Source organism: Misgurnus anguillicaudatus, chromosome 3, assembly GCF_027580225.2.
Source record: "Misgurnus anguillicaudatus chromosome 3, ASM2758022v2, whole genome shotgun sequence".
In the NCBI taxonomy this organism is placed as follows: domain Eukaryota; kingdom Metazoa; phylum Chordata; class Actinopteri; order Cypriniformes; family Cobitidae; genus Misgurnus; species Misgurnus anguillicaudatus.
In genome coordinates, this window is record NC_073339.2 from 28,874,513 (window position 1) to 28,893,930 (window position 19,418).

Here is a 19,418-nt window from a genome sequence, read left to right on the forward strand (position 1 = left end):
CTTGAGGAATACTAATCAAAGTGGGTGCCGCCACAATGTCATACCAAGGACGAAAGATCTATGCCCAATCAGTCCTTCCTGACTTCAGTTAAATCTGTAAATGAAGGTACTGGAGGTCTGCAAGTGATATGGATAGGTCTGGTAAACAAAGCCCGGGTTTTAAATTTGGTGTGCATAGGAGAAGTAATATATAGTAATATATCCACCCATGCTAATGTGTGCACTGTCCTAAGATCTAGTTGCTTAGTGACTTCGACTGTACTGCCATGTATTAATGTAGCTCTTAAATGGGAAAATGTGAGGGCTCTTTTGGACAGGAATTATGCAGTCATTGTACGTTCTGATTTGGTCCATGTAGATCTAAGAAGTCACACTTCTGTAGTCCAGATTTTTTTGTGTTCATGGAGAGGAAAGACCCACTGCAAGTGTTCAGGTTAAACTGCAAGTGCAGGCTTATTTATTGGAAGTAGGAATAGTGGATTGCTTGCCATATTTAATGATTCTGGGCCAAGATTTACCCATTCTAGTGGATTTACTTGCTAGTTGTAGTGACAGTACTGGTAAGAAATATACTGTGGCTCTGACCTATGCTAGGAATCAGGAACAGAATACGGATGTTCATTAGCTAAGTATGTTACCTTACTTTGATGCAGTTTTGGAAGTGCAGCCAGGCAAGCCTAGGAAACCTAAAAGACAGAAGAGACGATGGCATGCTTTATTAAGGGAAGGGCTAAGATCAAGAGTGGGGACCCCTGGGTCCTGGAGGGCCACTGTCCTGCAGAGTTCCAACCCTAACCAAACACACCTGAATTTCATTTCCAAGTAATCCTGAAGTCTTGAATTTGATTTTTCAGGTGTGTTTAATTAGGGTTAGAACTAAACTCTGCAGGACAATGGCCCTCCAGGACCAGGGTTCCCCACCCCTGGCCTAGTTGCTCCCAGAAGGCAAAGGATATTGTGCTCGATATTGGGCCATTTGATTCCCTGGGCTGGTCACTTAGGCAGGCAGAAGAAATAAGCTTGTGTGAGTTGTCATTTTTTTACCAAATATAAATAAATGTGTTTCTTTTGTGCAACCTGTCCTTAATGTCAGAAGTCTTCGAGTAGAGGTCCTCCTTGAGCCCCATTAGATTCACTCCCAGTGATTGGTGCGCCCCTTTGAACAGTTAGAGGTGGATGTGGTAGGGCCATTAGATTGAAGTCAAGCCAGAAATTGCTTTGTGCTAATAATTACAGTTTATGCAACTAGATATGATAAAGTTTTTCCCCTCAAAACCATCAAGGGTAGGACAGTTGCAATTTGCCTAATGCCTGTGTTTTCTTGGGTGGGGTTTCCTAAAATTATTTTAACTGATCACAGATCCAAATTCATTTCCAAGCTTCTACGACAAGTGTACCATTTGCTAGGTATTAACATTCTGGGGTCGTGTGCGGCGTAGGCATAGACTTAGATTACTCTGCTAAGTTTGTACATATGATTTATACATCATTTAAAACGTTAAAGTGTATAGTTTTTTTTGTCCGCTACCAATAAAAAGAATGCAAGCTCTCACCAAGTGGTACACGGAGGAGCTGGTGAATTTAATGTAAATTCACGAGTTCGCCAGCCTATTAATACTGCATTCCAGGCAAACTGTAACCCGTGCTGTTCCGACCTTCCACCCGTAAAAGTCAAACTCGTGACTTCCCACCTGTGAACTCGTACTAGATAGATGTACTCCCAGTTCTGAGTCGTGATTTACAGGCTCAAATCCTGCCTGGAATGCAGCATAAGTCTTAACATTAAATGGTAAACAAACTTGGTTTGCTGTCCTCGAAAGGAGCTTAAACCTACGTTAACGTGTTAAAATCAGTCAGTCAGACCACCAGCACTGAGCAGGGGCTTGATCCGCGTGCACAAGGTTTGTTTTTAGCGTGGTGAGGACCTTGTAACGACGGTCCGCGAGTCTTTTCAAAGAATACGGAGTAACACTAGGCTTCTCTGCTCTGGAATGTCCCAACAAAATAAGCATAACAGGGGGGGTCATGTTATGCTTTACCATATCAGTGAACTATTTTAAATTGTTAAATAAAAAGCTGATAAAAGAGTGATGCCTTTTTTGTAGATGATTTCCCATTAAAATTGTAAGCTGCTTCCTGAGAGCCATAAGACTAGAAGAGCAACTACAAATGCATTAATAATTAAAAATGAACATTTGGTAAGGAATATATATGGCTATACTACAGTCATTTTAGGAATTATTTTATTGAATTAGTTATATTTTAACAAAAATTAAGCATACATGACTGGGGACATTTCAGTTCAGCCTACTTGCCCTAAATAATGAGTAATTATTTTAAATGTCATTGTGTTCTATAGAGGAGGGGAGTTTATCATATAAGACAAGCTTTAAAAAAAAAACAGTATAATTGAATAAAATATACACTTATGTCTTTAGGACACAAATGGCACAGAATAGTAGGAATGACCCTTGTATTGCTTATGTATTGTTGTTGTCTGTAAGTGTACGTCCATGCAATCTTCAGTATGATGTTGTACCGTGGAGTATGTACACATACAGTATAATGTGGTTTTATCGATGTTTGATAATGTTCTCCATGTTGGGGAGAGCGGTTGGTTGGTACACTTTTCTATCTCTGTCATATTTCTCAGTCATGTTATATGTTAAAAAAGTCTAACCACACTGTAAAAAAATTCCGTAGAAATTGCAGCTGGGTTGACGGTAATTTACCGTTGATTTACATTTATGTTATTTACTGGCAAGAGTTTGTTCAAAGTTAAATGAACATTAAACATTTACAAGTCTTTGTCTTTACAGAGTAAAACTAAAAAACAGCATCAAGCAAAACATTCTGAAAAACAAATCTGAAGCAAAAACAGAAAAAGGTTGATGATGATTTCTGGTTCCCAGAATGCTTTGCATGAGGTTGTTATTGTATAGTTTTATTCTGTAAAGATAAAGACTTGTTAATATTTTACATTTATTTAACTTTGAACAAACTCTTGCTAGTAAATAACATAAACGTAAATCTACGGTAAATTTCCGGCAACCGAGAAAAGCATTCAAAAGAAAAGTGTGTGTGTGTGTGTGTGTGTGCCCGTGAAATCCTTACATTTTATATATCTTTATCTATCATAGTTCTAAAATGTATTTAGTGTGGGGAACTTTTTTTGTTTTGACACTGTAAAACAGCCTATAAAAGTTATCCTCACCTCAACAGTTAGTGACCATTCGATGATTTTAGTAAAATGGTGTGTTCAGGTCAAGAGGGCAGTCATTTTAATATTTTTGTGGCAGCGCTCATTAGTGTACTGGATTGAACTGTGGGCCAACCAACCCTTGACACAAACAGCCCCGCTCTCCCCTATGCCCAGAGGAAACTATGCCATACCTTAGGTTTTCGTGAAACGCCGCCACTGAAACACAGCATGAAGTTTTTTAATAAAACATTTTATTATAAAGGAAAACAAAATCCAATCACATGGTCCTGTGTGGAAAAAGTGCTAGACATTTTTGGTTAAAGTATTGTCATTTAGTCACTGACGTCCTCTGGTGGCTGGGCACACAAATAGCCTACTACTGTATGAATTTATGCAATTTCATTTTCCCTTAGACAGATTTTAATTGTTACAGCAACAAAGCGAAAAGAAAATTGCGCATGCATGTGTTATATAACTTTTATATGTAGGGGTTTACAAATGTCTGCTTGCTCAAGTTCGTCAAATCATTGAATAGTCAGAACTCGATACTCTATATTCTTCATTGACAGTAGCGAATTACATTTCATGACTACTCAGTGCTGATATCCAGATAATTCCAAAAGGCACATAAAACTATACAGTATCTAAATGTAACTTAAATAAAGTTTAAGTATCTACACGCTAGATTGAACAGCCCTAACTTAAAAAAAAACACCTTAACGGCCTGCAATTATCTTAGCAGACAACGACAAAGATATCCAATGTATTATTCTTTTGTAGATTTTTCTATAGTATCTCTTTTTACGTCTACAATCTAGACTTCCTGGATCAGCCGTGTGGGACTGCGCATGCGCTCCACACAGCTGCTGCGACGTTTGTAACAGAGGCATGTCCGAACAAATATCTGTCTTGGACTGCCTACGTCTAATAATAATCAAACACAACACTTGCTGAAGCTCCTTCAGTTCCTTCACGCAGTGCAAATGAAAATTTCAGATCAGGTAACAGTGGAAATGCAATGTGAACTATTTAATTTTTTGCATTATCATCCTTAATGCTTTTACCTGGTAAAGCAGAATCCTTCAGTGCTTTGACAGTGATGATGACGGATGCCGAGGATGAACTGACCAAAGCAGCCGCTACTGGTAACACTGACGGTGTTCGGTTTCTCCTTTCTAAAGGAGTGGATGTAAACATTGTTAACAGATTTGGAAGAACACCTATACAGGTTGGTCTACGAATTAACACCTCAATAGGTTTCAGATACATATAAAAGGATTTGAAGAATGCAATTTACAATTAAACCATAGGACTTATAAAGAAAATGTAGCAATAAAAGCCAAAATATTTTACAGTGAAATACATGAGCTGGTTGTTTTCTTATATTTGGCTTAAATTTTATGAATTAGATTTACCCGTGTTTAATATTTGTTTAAGCACATGCAAAATAATAATAAATATAAAAATATAGTTAGAATTAACTTGGAAACAAAAAGTTTTTTCCCATTTTCAATCAGGTCCCTTAACAGACTAGATTAAGTTACTGTGTTGATTCGAAATTGTATAACTTAGTGGTGATGTGTAAAAGTAATTTAACCGGTTTTTTCCTTAATATAAATATTTGCATAAATTATTAAAATAATTTGTAAAATACTAAAGTAAAATAGATTTTTTTCTCTGCGGGTTTAAGTGTTCATACACACTTATTTTAATCACTCGCAATTAGGTATAATATTAAAAGATAATGATCAAAGCATTATTACCAAAATGAAAGTTAAAAAACCTGTATTTTAATAATCCTATTTTTATTTTTGATTAAATTGACAATATATTAATATATAAAGTAGAATGAAGCTCAAATTAAGCTGTATTTGTTTCTTTATAAATACTTTTTGGATCCACAATGACAAGTGTTTGTATTATACACAGGTTATGATGATGGGTAACACACCTTTGGCGCAGCTGTTGCTGGAACATGGAGCGGATCCTAACGTGCACGATCCCGGGACAGGCAGCACACCACTACATGACGCTGCCAGAACTGGATTCATAGACACTGTGAAGCTTTTAATCTGCTTTAGCGCCAATCCCAATGCAACAGACCGCAACAATTTGCGACCTGTGGATGTGGCACGGCAGACGGGCCACTTTGACGTGGTTGAATATCTCAGTGGTTTATACGATCTTCATCGTATTTAAAGCTCTTTAGGAGGTTATATTAAATTAGAAATAAGTTATTTAGACTTGTATATATTTTGTTGGATTTCATAATGTGCAGCTCTAGGAGAGCGAATTGTGAACACTATAATCTTGAAAATGATTTATTTATTAAAAGCTGGAAATTGATTATCTCCCTACAGAGAGATAAAGAGCAAAAATATTCAAAGTAACTTTAAAGTAATTTCATTAATATAAATAGGCTATGTAAATAATGTGTAAGATACAAACGTAAAATTATGATAGGGCAAATCCAAATTTGCCAATCTAACAAAAATGCATGATGTTGTGTCTAAATGCTGTCGAGGAGATTTTGTAATTGTGTTCAAAATACAATGATGGATTTTGCTTAACCTTTTAAGACCTGGTGTGTCCACTAAGGACATCACATTTTTTATTGTTGGCACTATAATACTTAATTCTGTGTAACTGGAACCTGATGTACACAAACGTGGACAATTACGCTGCTTCATGTTCAAATAATAAAATTTGGTTATTTTATTTATTGGTTCTTCCTAACCCCAAAATAGCTGGAAGAAATCTGAAAAAAGACAAACCAAAGCTCGGGAGGTTAATATTAATTATGTTGAGCGAGTTTGTCTTGTAAATTAATACATTATTAATTTGCAAGAATTTTATTTTAGTTAACGTCTGTAATTTCTGTGCCATAAAGTAACGTTTAGGCTAATGCATTCAGAAATGTCTTAAAAACGACAAATTTATTTATTAAATTCGGAAATATATGAATAGTTTAATTCCAAAATGAGTTAACTCATTTTTGATTTTTTTTGTCAAAAAAATGTTTATTATTATGTTATCATGTTTTATTTTGTTTTATCGTGCTACGTAGCTGTATTTTTTAAGTTATGAAGGCTTAAATCTAAACAAACAAACTGCAGTTTGATATTAATTGAAATGCACAAAGAAAAAGAGTTTTGACAAATGTAAAAATAAAACGGAGTTATCTCGTTTTTGAAGTCCAAGGTAAAAGTTACTTCTAACTTTAGTTTTTAGTTATAAGGTACGTTGACTATTTCATTTAAGATACCAAAATATTTAGCGTGCGCTCATTGAAAGTGTGTTTTATTTTGCAGATAAATTAATTATAGTGCGTAAGTTAAATAATCAACAACACTGTAAATTATGTTTCACTACTTTAGGTTACTTTAAACTCTGAACCATTTAATACCTTTCGACCAACAGGATTTCACAACGTTCCGTGGTATAGTCTCGAAATATTTTGCTCATTTATCTTTCAACAAACGTCTAGAGAGAATTCTACTGTACTGCAGAAATTATTTATTTTTTGACGCTTATATAATACAATTGTAGAATACAAATTAGGGTAACAAAGTAGGGGGGAAAGGCAACATGAATAATTGTTCTAAGCATTTAAAACAGAGTAAAAAGTAAATAATAAAAAATACAATTAGACCCTTTAAAGTCTGGTTATGAAAACCTTTAGAAAAAATTAATTTGAAATGCAGAGTTGAAGCTTTAAAGTAGTTAAAAGAAAACCTTAAATAGCCTAAAGGTAAGGTAACATTTGATCTCAAGCAATTTCTTTGTCCTGTTTTTGTTACAGCTGGACTTAAAGTGGAGGAGGGGGTTAAACAGCACTATTGCCATAGTGCTCAACAATATCCACACAAATTTAATTGGGGAAAACACGAATTTTATTAACCATTATAAGATAAATTCATTTAGCTTAAGATCTACTCAGAATGCAAGAGTACTTTGCAAAATGCATTTTTAATTGTGTAACAGAATGTTAAAATTACAATCTGATATTTTCCATGCTCTCTGAAAATGCATTCACATGCCTATGACAGTTTAATGTAACTATGGCTGGTATGAGTGTCACACTACATCGGGGCTTTTCAGCTTCGGTCCCAGAGTTTCCTGCAGAATTTAGATTAAGCCCTAAACCAGACTAGATATGTTTGATTTAGGTAGGAACACAACTTTGGCCACTGGCGCTCTAGTACTGAAGCTGAATAGTCCTGCACAACATGATACATGGTTGCAGCTCTGAACATCACATCTTGATGGCTTCTTGATTGCAATGTGCCTTAATGTTTGGGCAACATTACTGAAGATTGTGACATCAACTATAAAAATAAAAGAAATAACATGACATACAAAATGTCAGTACAGTATGATGTCAGAGACAAAGATGCATGTTAACAACATAACTTCATAGTATCATTAAATCAATTGATGACATTTTAAGATAATGTCAAACATGAAAGCAGAAACATTAAGAGTCAGTTTCGCAGAATGTTAGGGCTTAAAGTCCAAGACAAAAAACAACTTGCACTTACATATCTTAACATATATCAGTGCCAATGTGTTGTCGCACGATGCACACCTGTATTGTTTGTTTGTAAAAACTACTTAAATGTCCTAATATAACTAAGGTCTAGTCCAGGATTAATCAAAACCATGTGCAGGAAATTGCCCCTAAAATTTTAGATGAGTAACTAGAATACTTGCCTTGTGCACATTTATTGTGCTTTCCCAGTCCATTTTGTAGATTTGTGGGATAGCGGTAAGCAGAATGCTACTAGCTTTATTTGCATTCTCTTTCATGGTTTTCAGAACATTGTCCACACACACCTGAAACAAGTTTGAGTCAAATTTAGTGTATGCAGGTTTGATGTTCTGTTTACAAAAATATGTAGTAAACATGAATAACACAATGTATAATTGCAATCGAAATTATTCAACCCCCCAGAAATAGTAATAATTAAAACTTTTTTAATTGCATATACATGTTTAGTGGCAAATTAAAAGTGATAATTTCCATAATAATGTAATGCTTTTGAGTTATATTATTTTGTAAAACAACTATGTCATAATTATTCAGCCCCTATTTCACACTGATGTTTTTAAGTGCTTTATTTGTATGGTATAAAATTCACATACACATACAAACATTACGCCTAATATATATATATATAAAGAGTTTGGTTCCAAAACGCAATAAATCCATTTTGACAAATTTCGGTAAAAACGTGTTTTCTATACCAAGAAAGTGACAAGATGAAAACCACTATTTTCTGTTACAAACTTTCACATAGCATCTTTAGGTTATAAAAACATAAAAAATTCAAATCCATAACTTGATTTTCAAAGATTTATTATAAAAACTGATTATTTTTTCCACAAAATGCAATAAATCCATGACAAGTTTTTATTAAAAATGCTATAAATCTATTGAATCAATCGCCTATATAAATGTGCATTCATCTTTGCCATGTTATATTCATTTAGTTGACTAGTTGTACACACTAATTAAAATATAAACATTAATGTCATTAATCAAAACACTTACTTTGTGATATTAAGAAGTCATTGGTTAAACTTGACGTCGTCGCTTAACGTTTTTCAAAGCGATCAGCTGTAAAATGTTTTAGTCCTGCTCGATTTTCGTTGACTTTGAGTAAAATTATGGAAAGTTTTTCATAAGATCCCCTGGGGTCAATGTGTTATCATGACAGTAACCTGATGCTGTCGGCCCGGCCAAACAAGCACCGGTCTCCTGAGTTCCTCTGCGTAAATTATTAGATGTTGATGGCTTACGTTTCTTTCCCGTCACAGAAAACCATCACAGGTTTATCAATGCTATCAAAGTATTATTTTGTTTTTGTTTGTTTGGTGATCACGAAGTACATAGTAGATGAGGAAAACTAGGATTCCGTGTACTCAACGTGCCGCCTTTCTTTGTTTACATTGCGTGAGGTGCAATGTAATCTGTGGAGGAGTGGATTTATGGCATTCTGTATAAAAGGGGGAGTGGCGTTTATTGCATTTTGGGAAAAAAGGGAGAAAAGATGACAGAATAACACTGCGGAAATTGGATTTTGCATAAAATTAAGAATTTACTTTATAATACTGACCTGATATAATACTGATTCTGGCAGTATCTCATTATTTTCAAAAATGGCGTTTATTGCGTTTTGGAACCAAACTCTTCATGTATGTCTGTATGGCGTTTATTGCGTTTTGGAACCAAACTCTTCATGTATGTCTGTATGTCTGTATGTCTGTATATATATATATATATATATATATATATATATATATATATATATATATATATATATATATATATATATATATATATATATATATATATATATATATATATATATATATATATATACACAGTGGAGTAGCAAATATGGTCAGGTAAATAAGCTCTCCCTAAAACTAAACTACACAGGACATTTTTCTATTCATCAGAAATTCTATGGCTACAGGAAGAGACAAGAGTTCCTCACAATAGGAGTTTCTAGAGACAGCTGGCTGCATTTTTTTTATAAGTGTATCATTTGTTATACCAAAAAAACCTGTAAAGAATGTTGAGCAAAATCATAAAAAGCATAGGGGGAATAAATGTTTGATCAGAAAAACTGAGAAACACCCTTAGCATACTGCCAAAGAGCAAGATAACATGATAAAAATAGGAATAAACATTTTAATCCAGGGTTTAAGAAAAACACTATATAGGCAAGCATAGCCCTAATGTTCTGACATCATGTCAAATGTTGCTCTTTGTCAATAACAACATAATAATAACTTTTCATTTATTTGATGAAAATCATTTGGATAGACCTGTGGAGTTCTGAAAGAATGTTTTATGGAGTAATGTGACCAAACTAAATCCATGACTCAGCCTTATGTCTGCTGTTTTTTTCTCAACTTTACATTCTCAGAATCACTCAAATATATATTAACATGTTTTCTACAATAGTACACTGATGCCTCTGTTGAATTGTTTTCATAACATTTAGTTCTCTGAAACAAGCTGGTCAAAGGGGTTGAATAATTTTGATCGCAACTGTATATGAGTGGTTTGTTATTTAACACTTAGTTGCAAGTGGTAGTTTAACTGTACATACACATTGGGGGCATTATGAAATAATATTACTTTTCTGTAGTAACGAGTAAAGGAATGCATTACTTTATAAATGTACACATTAATATTTGAGTTACTTTTTTAAAAAAGTAATGCGAGTTACTTTTCAGTTTCATTAATTCAATTTAAAAAAAAATACTAAAATAAACTAAACATATTAATGTAGAACAAGATAGAAAAGTTTAAAGACAAACTTTATGTTTGCTTGACAAAGCCTGGCCTGAACGTTTAAAACAGATTGGGGAAACTTGGTGGATGTAGCTTGAAAGCTGTTGGACGAGTTAGCCGCTTTGTCAAGCCAACATAACGAGTTAGCCGCTTTGTCAAGCCAACATAATTACGCACTCGGTGCGCATGAGCGGGAACAGTTTGAGTCAGAAACGGAGATGGCAGGCCTAAGATTGCATAAGAAAAAGTTATGCAAAAGTAACGTGAACATTACTTTCCAGTAACGCAATTTTGGGGAGTAACTTAATATTGTAATGCATTACTTTTAAAAGTAACTTTTCCCAACACTGGACACATGACTAGATAGTGACGTCCATTATGATAAAAATGCCAGACGGACACATTTGTCTGTGACCACCAAGTTAACTGGGTTTTTTTTATATTACATTTATAAAAAACTGGATGTAGAAAACTAGTATGTTGTGCTCAAGAAACAACATGAATATTGTCTGTAATTATTATTCTAAAACTAGTAGTAGTAGTTACTGATACCTACTGAATCAAGTAGGTAACAACTTAATACTATTTTTCTTTTTGTTTTTAAATAGCATTCGTTTTCCTTTTGGCAACTTTGTATTGATGTGTGTCTGGTCTCTCGGTGCTTGAAAGAGCAGGACGAATGAGTAATGAGTTGATGTGTATGACTATGTGCATGAGTCAGACAGAAAATGAGAATTAAGGATAGGGCCGGAAGGATGTGGTGAAAGGGGAATTCAAACTGGAGGTCAGCTGCAGGAACTCGGAAGGAGGACTCTGAACTGCAAAGGGAAGTAAATACTGATACAAACTACCAGCTTAACCGGTCGTCCGGCTATCGGAAACTATAATTTTCAGACAAAGTTTATTGACTTTAAAGCAATATCCTCAAATATTGTTCCAAAAAAAAATATCTAAACTTTCATGCTTGCAGATTTTGTCCTTATTACGTTATTTTCTCTGAAGTCTCACTTTTAAAACTTTCCTTTACTTATAAAATAAAGGGCTTTTATGTAATGCATAACAACAAGCCAAGTCCTACTTGTAACCTAGGTATTTATGTAGTAGAAAGGCAGCATGCCAAGGCTTTATCCCTTTGATTAGGGTCATTGAGTGAAAAATCTAGGTTTTTATGATGATGCGCAACATTCTGGTTATTGCCCAGTATCGACTATGTGATGAGTTCTGTTTTGACTTCCTACTCAGACAATGTAACTGTGTCCTGCAGGGTGACGGGCTGTATCCAAAATGAATTAACCATAAATGTAATAATATGAATCTATAAACAAATTATTATTCTATTTTAAAACAATAGAACTTCTGTTGTATAATTATAGACACAAAAATATTTTTATGAAATTATTTCCCTCAAAAGTGTTCTTATGCTTGTCCAAAACTATTTATGGTTTGCTAATGTAGAAAAACTCACAAGAAATATTTAATAAAAACAAACAAAAAGTAATAATGCATGCCTGTCCTGTGTGGTTCTGTGAATTAGGAATAAATAAGATGTTTTAACGAATTTGAAATTCGCTGCTGTGTTTCTTATTTTCCAAATGAATTGGAGCTGTGTAATTCCACACAAGACTTTGCACAGCTTCAGCTTATTGCTGAAATGGACAATGGACTCCATCTGAATTATTCATTTAGACATGAGTCAGGATATCTCCGAAATATCTCCACCCATTGTCCGGTTCTAAGATTTTACACACGCACGCACACGCGCACACACACACAGCCTTTACCTGGTAATTCTAAAGTAATTAAAATGGTGAAACACTTAAATAATTAGTTAAATAATGAGCTTTACTATATTTTGCATAAAATCAGTTCTTTCCTTCTCAACATTAATCAATTCAGCACCATCACCATGGACAGCACCTGGCAACGTCATACGTAAGAAAGTATTCCTTAAGAAACCTGCTAAGGTACAGTTCGGGAAATATGCCTAGAAAAGTATACCCGTAGTTAAGGTTTAACTTAAGGGTCTTCGTTAAAGGGAAATGCAGCCCAGTTCCGAAAGAAATCAGATGTGTCAGTATCGGTGTTGTATAAGTTTCTCAAAAAAGTAATTAATTATTAGTTACTAATTAAGGGTTCCCACACCTTAGTTAACTTCAAATTCAAGGACCTTTCAAGGACTTTCCAGGTCCAATACCCTCAAATTCGAGGACTAAATGTGGGGACACATTTCAACTGAGAGCAAGGTTACACCGTGTTACCTTTTAAGATACATTGTTACAGTTCCCTTTCGAGGAAACTCGAGCTGCGCCCCTGCGGTGACACTTTGGGGATGCCTCCAGGGGGTGGGGGTGTGTCTGAATGTGTATAGCAAATTCAACAAATGGTGAGGCTTAACGACAAAGGTAGGGTTAGCAGGAGCCAGGAAGGTCTATATTTCAGATATACTTTCTCAAAATAACCGGAAATATGTCATCGTCGTGAAAGCGGAGTTCCTGTCAAGCGTCAACACAACAGAAAAACATAAACCCAGGCAAGTTTAAAATGGATCAAAGAGTCTACACAACTTCGTTAACGGATTTGCCAAATATTACATTTGCCGATGTGACACGACTCATGGAGGAAACTTTTTCCATGAAGAATTTGTCCATAAATTTCAAGGTAAGTAGAGAGCGAGTCTAACTGTTACTGAACTGTTAATAAAAACAACACATTATTAGTATCCACTTACACATAATGTATGTATAGCAGATCAGTGTTTCCCAATCCTTGTCCTCAAGCACCCCCTCCCAGACAGTTTTAGATGTCTCCTTATTGAAAACACCTGATTCAACTTATCAGCCTCCTTCCCAAAATGGTAAACACGTCTCCCTAACAAGCTGATGAGTTAAATCAGGTGTGTTAAATAAGAAGACATCTAAATCATTCTGGGAAGGGGTGCTCGAGGACCAGGACTGGGAAACACTGTAGTAGATGATATAGACTACCTTACTAAAACATTATAGTTTGAATTAAGCATTATGGTACCAGTTACCTTCAATTACTGCCTATGGTTGTCCAAGTGAACGTCTTGTCTGTAGCAACAATAACGTTAGCCGGATGATATCATTATCAGTTAACATTTTTGTCTGGTAATGTCTGTGTTCATATGTTTGTGTGTCGGGGTGAACTCGTTCCAAGGGGAAACGGCTAGGGACAGCATGTGGTTGCAAGCGGCGACCAGTGAGCCCTAAAATTTAGTCGTCTTTAGTGAAGTGTCTGCTGCATACATAAGTGCTCCCCTTATTTATGGTGAAGTTAGGTCCTTCATCTCGCCGGATAGCCTGAATCCATTTCTGTCTAACTTAACCATCAACAGGGAATGAATGGAACAGATATGGCTTTTTACGTTGCCTTGACTGCGTAGGAAGTAGATTTCCCCGATGATTGCGTATTTCCGGTCATAAATACGGAAGTTGTGAGAAAGGTCTATTGCCAAAGATGGCATTTCAGGGACGCAGGAAATATGGCAAGGGAGACGCAGCGTCTTGTTCCCTGAGAGTTACATACGTAACCCGAGACGTTTTCATGTGTTAAAGCATTTTGGTATGAATCAACATTCGCATACAGACGATAAAAGGATTTAAAGCGAACAGTTTAGCACGTGTGCTTAAAAAAATCTAGAATTTTTATGATATGATCCAACCCTACACAGGGAATAATATGGATTTTTTTCCCAAGAAACTTCTTGCATAAAATAGATTCAAGCACTTTCAATGACCTGTATCTATGTGTATATTTTCAAAAACTTCCCAGGGTCTTGAATTTCCCCCCCAGATTCACAAACTTTTAAGGATTTCAGGGACCCGTGGAAACCCTGTAATTACATATTCAATCATGTAATTAGATTACTTTACAAATTACTCTCTCCAAAAAGTATTTCATTACTTATTACTTTCAAAATCCTATTTGGTAAATTATACAAAGATTTAAACGTCTCAAATAAATCATATAAAAGTACATAAATTATTCTGGTGACACTTTTTAAGGTCCAATTCTCACTATTAACTAACTACTTTTGCCTGCATATACTGTACTCCTACTTACTGCTTATAAATACTTAGTAGAGTAGTTGTTAAGTTTTAGTAGAAATTGGGTAGGATTTAGAATGTAGAATTAGGTTTTGTAGAATGAGGCATTAATATATGCTAAGTACTAATAATCCAATATAGCCAATATATCAGTATTGGAATTGGAAACTACATTAAAGGGGATCGCACACCGGCCGTGCAGCTCAGCGCCGCGCCGCGCCTAGGAGAACTCGGAGGTATTGTAAACCGGAAGTGCACATTAAATAGTGCAAGCTTCGTCAGATAGCATCTACTTCAAAATGTAAAATATACGCTAGCAGCCAATGTTAATCATTAAAGTGTGTGTTGCAGGTTAACCACCACTGTCGATTAATGGGTACATAAATCACTCAAGATATGTGTATAATTTCTAAAATGTCTCAAAAATGGTCTTAAAGACCACTTTTTTTACGTTCTTGGTATTAACGTTTTTTTTTAACGCAATTCTGCGATGACGTCACGTTGGGGAGAAGTGGAGAAAGACTCAGCCAGAGCCATAGAGATAGATGAGACATTTATTGCTATTTAATACTTACGTTTATAATTTGGAAATCATATATACATCGTAGGAAATATATAATGTGTTATACTGCAAAGTTACCTTGCTAATTATTATTTATGATATATGTGGAGATAAATAAAACTTCGCAAATCTGCTGATTTGATCCATTCATGTCCTGACCACCAGGCTAGAGATTTTTAAACATCCTTAATCCACACTTACTAGTCTATCAAATAATATCTCAAATATATTGTTTTGTGAAATAAAAGGATGCTTTGTTATATTGTTTATGCGATTATAACAAATCACACGATCATTTTATGCAGCAGCAGTCAGCAGCTGCAGCACACTTGGATCCGACCGCATACATACTGTAATAAACAGGCGTTCGGCGGCTTTTTACATCACGACAGGCTAAGCCATTTGAGGAGGAACCGCTCATTGATCACCGTATTTTTATAAATCCTGTACATGTTTGGACCTGCCGAACAGGTTGAGCACTTTTATATACTTTATTGAGCAGAGAGGCTGCCTGCACAGTTTGACCAGCGGGCTGCGGGAACCGGCGCACATCACGCCGCCAGACGGTGTTGCTAATATAACTCGAAATGTATAGCTATTATCAGGTCGGCCCACCGGGAAAGTCCCGACTCTCTCGATTGCCATTCCGCTACTGGCTGTAAGGAAGTGAGAGTGCGTTTGGGTCGCTGGTCGACCCCGCGAACAGACGTGACGTGCTTCACTCACCTTCCAGGATTAGAGACATGCCGCCACAACCGTTTGTGCTGAAGATCGCATAAAGTTACACCCATTTCAGGCAGGATCATGGACCCCCTCAAGCCAGCATGCACGAGTATGATAATTGTTTGTTTACTTTCTACACGAAGATATGCTAACGTTATGCTATCTGGCTGTCTGCCTATCTCTCTATACTAGCCTATCCATCTGTCTATCTATCTGTCTATCTATCTGTCTGTCTATCTATCTGTCTGTCTGTCTGTCTATCTATCTATCTATAATCTGCGATATCAGAACTGTACTTTACTCGTCTTTCTATAGTCATTCTCAATGGTCTCAATGCGGCTTTGGTCAATTCTCTCCCCAGCGTGACGTCATACAGTGCGTTGTGGGGGAAAGGAGAATCATTGCAAATTGCTGTACTTTTTCATACTTTTTCGGGTTTTGTGATACCCAACAACATAAAATTCAATGGATAACAGTTTAAATGTTTATTATCAACAAGCAAATTGCACAAATTCGTTGAAAAATTTTACCTGCAAAACGCCCTTTAAAGATGTGGGACACATATGATGTTATGTAATGTTAAACTATGTGAGTGGCGCGACAGGGATTTGAACAACTTCCTGAGTCACAGCTGGGCGGCGCGGACAGGCGCCACCTGGCGGCGCCGGTGTGCGTACACTCATAGAAAACAATGTGTTACATTTTTTTTAGAACGGCGCTGAGCTGCGCGGCCGGTGTGCGATCCTTTAGAGTGTTACCATTATTCTTATTAACTTTCAAAGTATTTAAAGTGAGAAGGATACATAAAAACACATGCATTTTAAAGGTCACGTTCCTTCTGATCCCAATTTGTAAACCCTAGTGAGTGTGTAATGTTGCAATAATAGCATAAATAATACCTGTAAAATGATAAAGCTCAAAGTTCACTGCCAGGCAATATATTTTCTTTAACAGAATTCACCTTTAAAAGCCTACAGCGAATGGCCGGTTTGGACTACAGCCCTCTACTCCCTACTTTAATGACGTCAGTAGAACAGTTTCTTTACTAAACTCTGCCCACAGGAATACGTCAGTCGCCAGCTAAGCTAACGGCAAGCTAAGCTGCTATCGAATCACAACAGCTAGACAATCAGAACTCGATACATATTTCTGAAGGAGGAACTTCATAGAACAAAGACATCAGCCCATTTTGAGGACAGTGAAAACATCAGCATAGAGATCTAAAACACCGAAAAAACAGGACCTTTAACATCAGACTTAAATTTTTTATGTTAAATCCACTATTGTATTATTAATTATTGTTCTACAGTCCATACACAGTGTTTAGTTTATTTATAATCAGAAGTAACTATAAATAAATTACTGGGAAAAATAAACACTTACTTTACTTTTTTAAGGGAAAAAGTAATAATTACAATAACTACTTAGTAACTAGTTACACTCAACACTGATCAGTATATGGATCTGATCTTATCTGGTCTTAATGTGACAGTACCTTAACAAATCTACATATGTCTGTGTCATTATGTTAATCAAACAACTGTAGCTTTAAAAAGATCCATTATATTTAAAGAGCACCTATTTCATTGCCTTCCCATGTTTGAAATATTCGATCACAATGCAATGCTAACAGGAGTTAACTTACAGGCTGCGAGTCTGAAGCGAGAGGAAATATGTCGATCTTTTCTACATCACCAATCCCAGGAAGTAAACTGTTGCCTACAATCGATGTGTTTTTTTTTTAGTACAAGAAAAAAGATTTGCGTCATCTTTTACTTTGGGCTATGTACCTTTTTCATAACATTTACACACCTACTAGGGGTGGCACGGTTCACAAAACCCTCGGTTCAGTTCGTATCACGGTTCTATGGTCACGGTTCTCAGTTCAGTACGGTTCTTGTTGTCATTTTTTTAACACTCCAGAAATTTATTATCTTATTAATGTATTAATTATCCATAATTTAGGATACAGTATTAAAAAAAAGTTATATCATGTAATCATGCACAAACTGAATTTGACTATAAGCACATAATTGGGACCATCCCTGAGGAAAGCCAGGCGAGATTTTGACACAGCGAGAGGGAAGACATTGATGATTTCAACATCCTTTTCATTTATTTGGCAAAAAAGAGAATGTGTATTGCCATCTACATGAACCTTGTGTGCATTTTTAGCACACAAAGATAACTTGCATTTATCAAAATGCCAAATTCAGTGTAGCTTTAAGATTTATCACTGAGAGGCTGCTTAAATACTGCAGAGAGAATATGTGAACGAGAGAGAAACATAACGTTTACACCTGTAAAATTTAAATATCTTTTGTCCACTTTTGACCACTTCTGTCCTGATTACTTTAAGGGGCAGTTTATGAAATAAGATCGCGCAACTTTCACACGCTAGCAAAATGAAACTACGCGGAAATCAGCCGCTTTCGTTTTATCAACGAAAGGCTAAAAATAGCGCTGAATACGAAAAGACGTAAAACAGTGTTCATTACCTCAGATTAGATAAATGGTCGGAGAGAAGGCTGTCGCGTGTGGCTGTATCTATTGTTTTATTTCCGCTGTCATCATAGGTAACATGAAATAAAAAAATGTTTCCACACACCAAACTTATACGACGCTGGCGCATCCTCCCACTGCGGGCAGACTTCTTTTTCTCTCCCTCTTGCCATTTCTACACGTAACATGACCGGCAGCACTCACTCTCTACACCAGTCACCTCTTCTTTCGCGCTATTCGCGAAAGGGGAACACGCTATCTGAGGTCACATACAGGGCACGAGGCTACATACATTGCGCATGCCATGAACCGTTGAACCGTACGACACACACGCGCTCCGAACCGAGACAAGCGAACCGAACGGTTCAGATTTTTTTTATGAACCGTGCCACCCCTAACACCTACACACCAAAGGAAATGTAAAATCGTGAATCGGTCCATTGGTGCTCTTTAATACACTAGATTTAATCAATTTAATTATAGTATGGAAAAACAGTGTTATTACTCATTAAATTACATTTCTGTACCTAAATGCTACTGTTAGAACTTACTTCATTTTCTATCTTTGTTCTTTTCCATTTTATATTCTTGTAAGTTTCTTGATTTGTTCTTATTTAAAAACTGTAATGTGACCAAATCATTAGTTTTGTGATCCGTTTAACTACTGTATTGTAAGATTAAATAATTTTAGAGTAGGCACTGAAGTCCACCCCATTTCACCAAGGTCCAAAAATCCAGTTTTAAAATTTCCGAATTTATTACACGGCTCTCTGGAATGCTTGATTCTGATTGGTCAGTTGAGACATTTGCAGGTTCGTTCTTTTCAAATAATAACCGCTCCAAAGTAATAACGCATAGCCGGTACTACTTGCACGATTAAAATCGCTCCGCGCCAATAAAGATTACTGTTTGGCGCCATCTTGTGACAAACACTGGACAACCACAATTAAGAATAGAAAATTTTGACATTAATTTTAACATGTACGGAAAAAACAAAACATTTAAACAGTGGGTAGAAGAACGAACAACGACAAGACACAGAGAGCTTACTGA

The 19,418-nt window shown here is 35.9% G+C and overlaps 2 protein-coding genes across 2 annotated transcripts in view; one reads left to right on the forward strand and one right to left on the reverse strand.

Moving 5' to 3' along the window:
• The first annotated feature begins 4,304 nt into the window (after window positions 1-4,304).
• On the forward strand, window positions 4,305-5,401 carry cdkn2a/b (cyclin-dependent kinase inhibitor 2A/B (p15, inhibits CDK4)). Its single transcript, XM_055206637.2, has 2 exons — window positions 4,305-4,430; window positions 5,132-5,401. The coding sequence occupies exons 1-2, from the start codon at window positions 4,305-4,307 to the stop codon at window positions 5,399-5,401; spliced, it is 396 nt and encodes a 131-aa protein (XP_055062612.2).
• A 1,671-nt stretch (window positions 5,402-7,072) lies between these two features.
• Window positions 7,073-19,418, reverse strand: part of mtap (methylthioadenosine phosphorylase) — a 33,001-nt gene continuing 20,655 nt past the window's right edge. The window contains exons 7-8 of the mRNA XM_055205324.2: window positions 7,916-8,038; window positions 7,073-7,530 (exon numbers count right to left, since the gene is read on the reverse strand). Coding sequence (XP_055061299.1) covers window positions 7,492-7,530; window positions 7,916-8,038 — 162 coding nt within the window. The 3' untranslated portion in view covers window positions 7,073-7,491. The remainder of the gene's footprint in view (window positions 7,531-7,915; window positions 8,039-19,418) is intronic.

Coding starts and splice junctions, on each gene's coding strand:
- cdkn2a/b (XM_055206637.2), top strand. CDS start 4,305: ATGACGGATGCCGAGGATGAACTGACCAAAGCAGCCGCTACTGGTAAC. Junction 4,431..5,131: donor TTGGAAGAACACCTATACAG/GTTGGTCTACGA, acceptor TATTATACACAG/GTTATGATGATGGGTAACAC.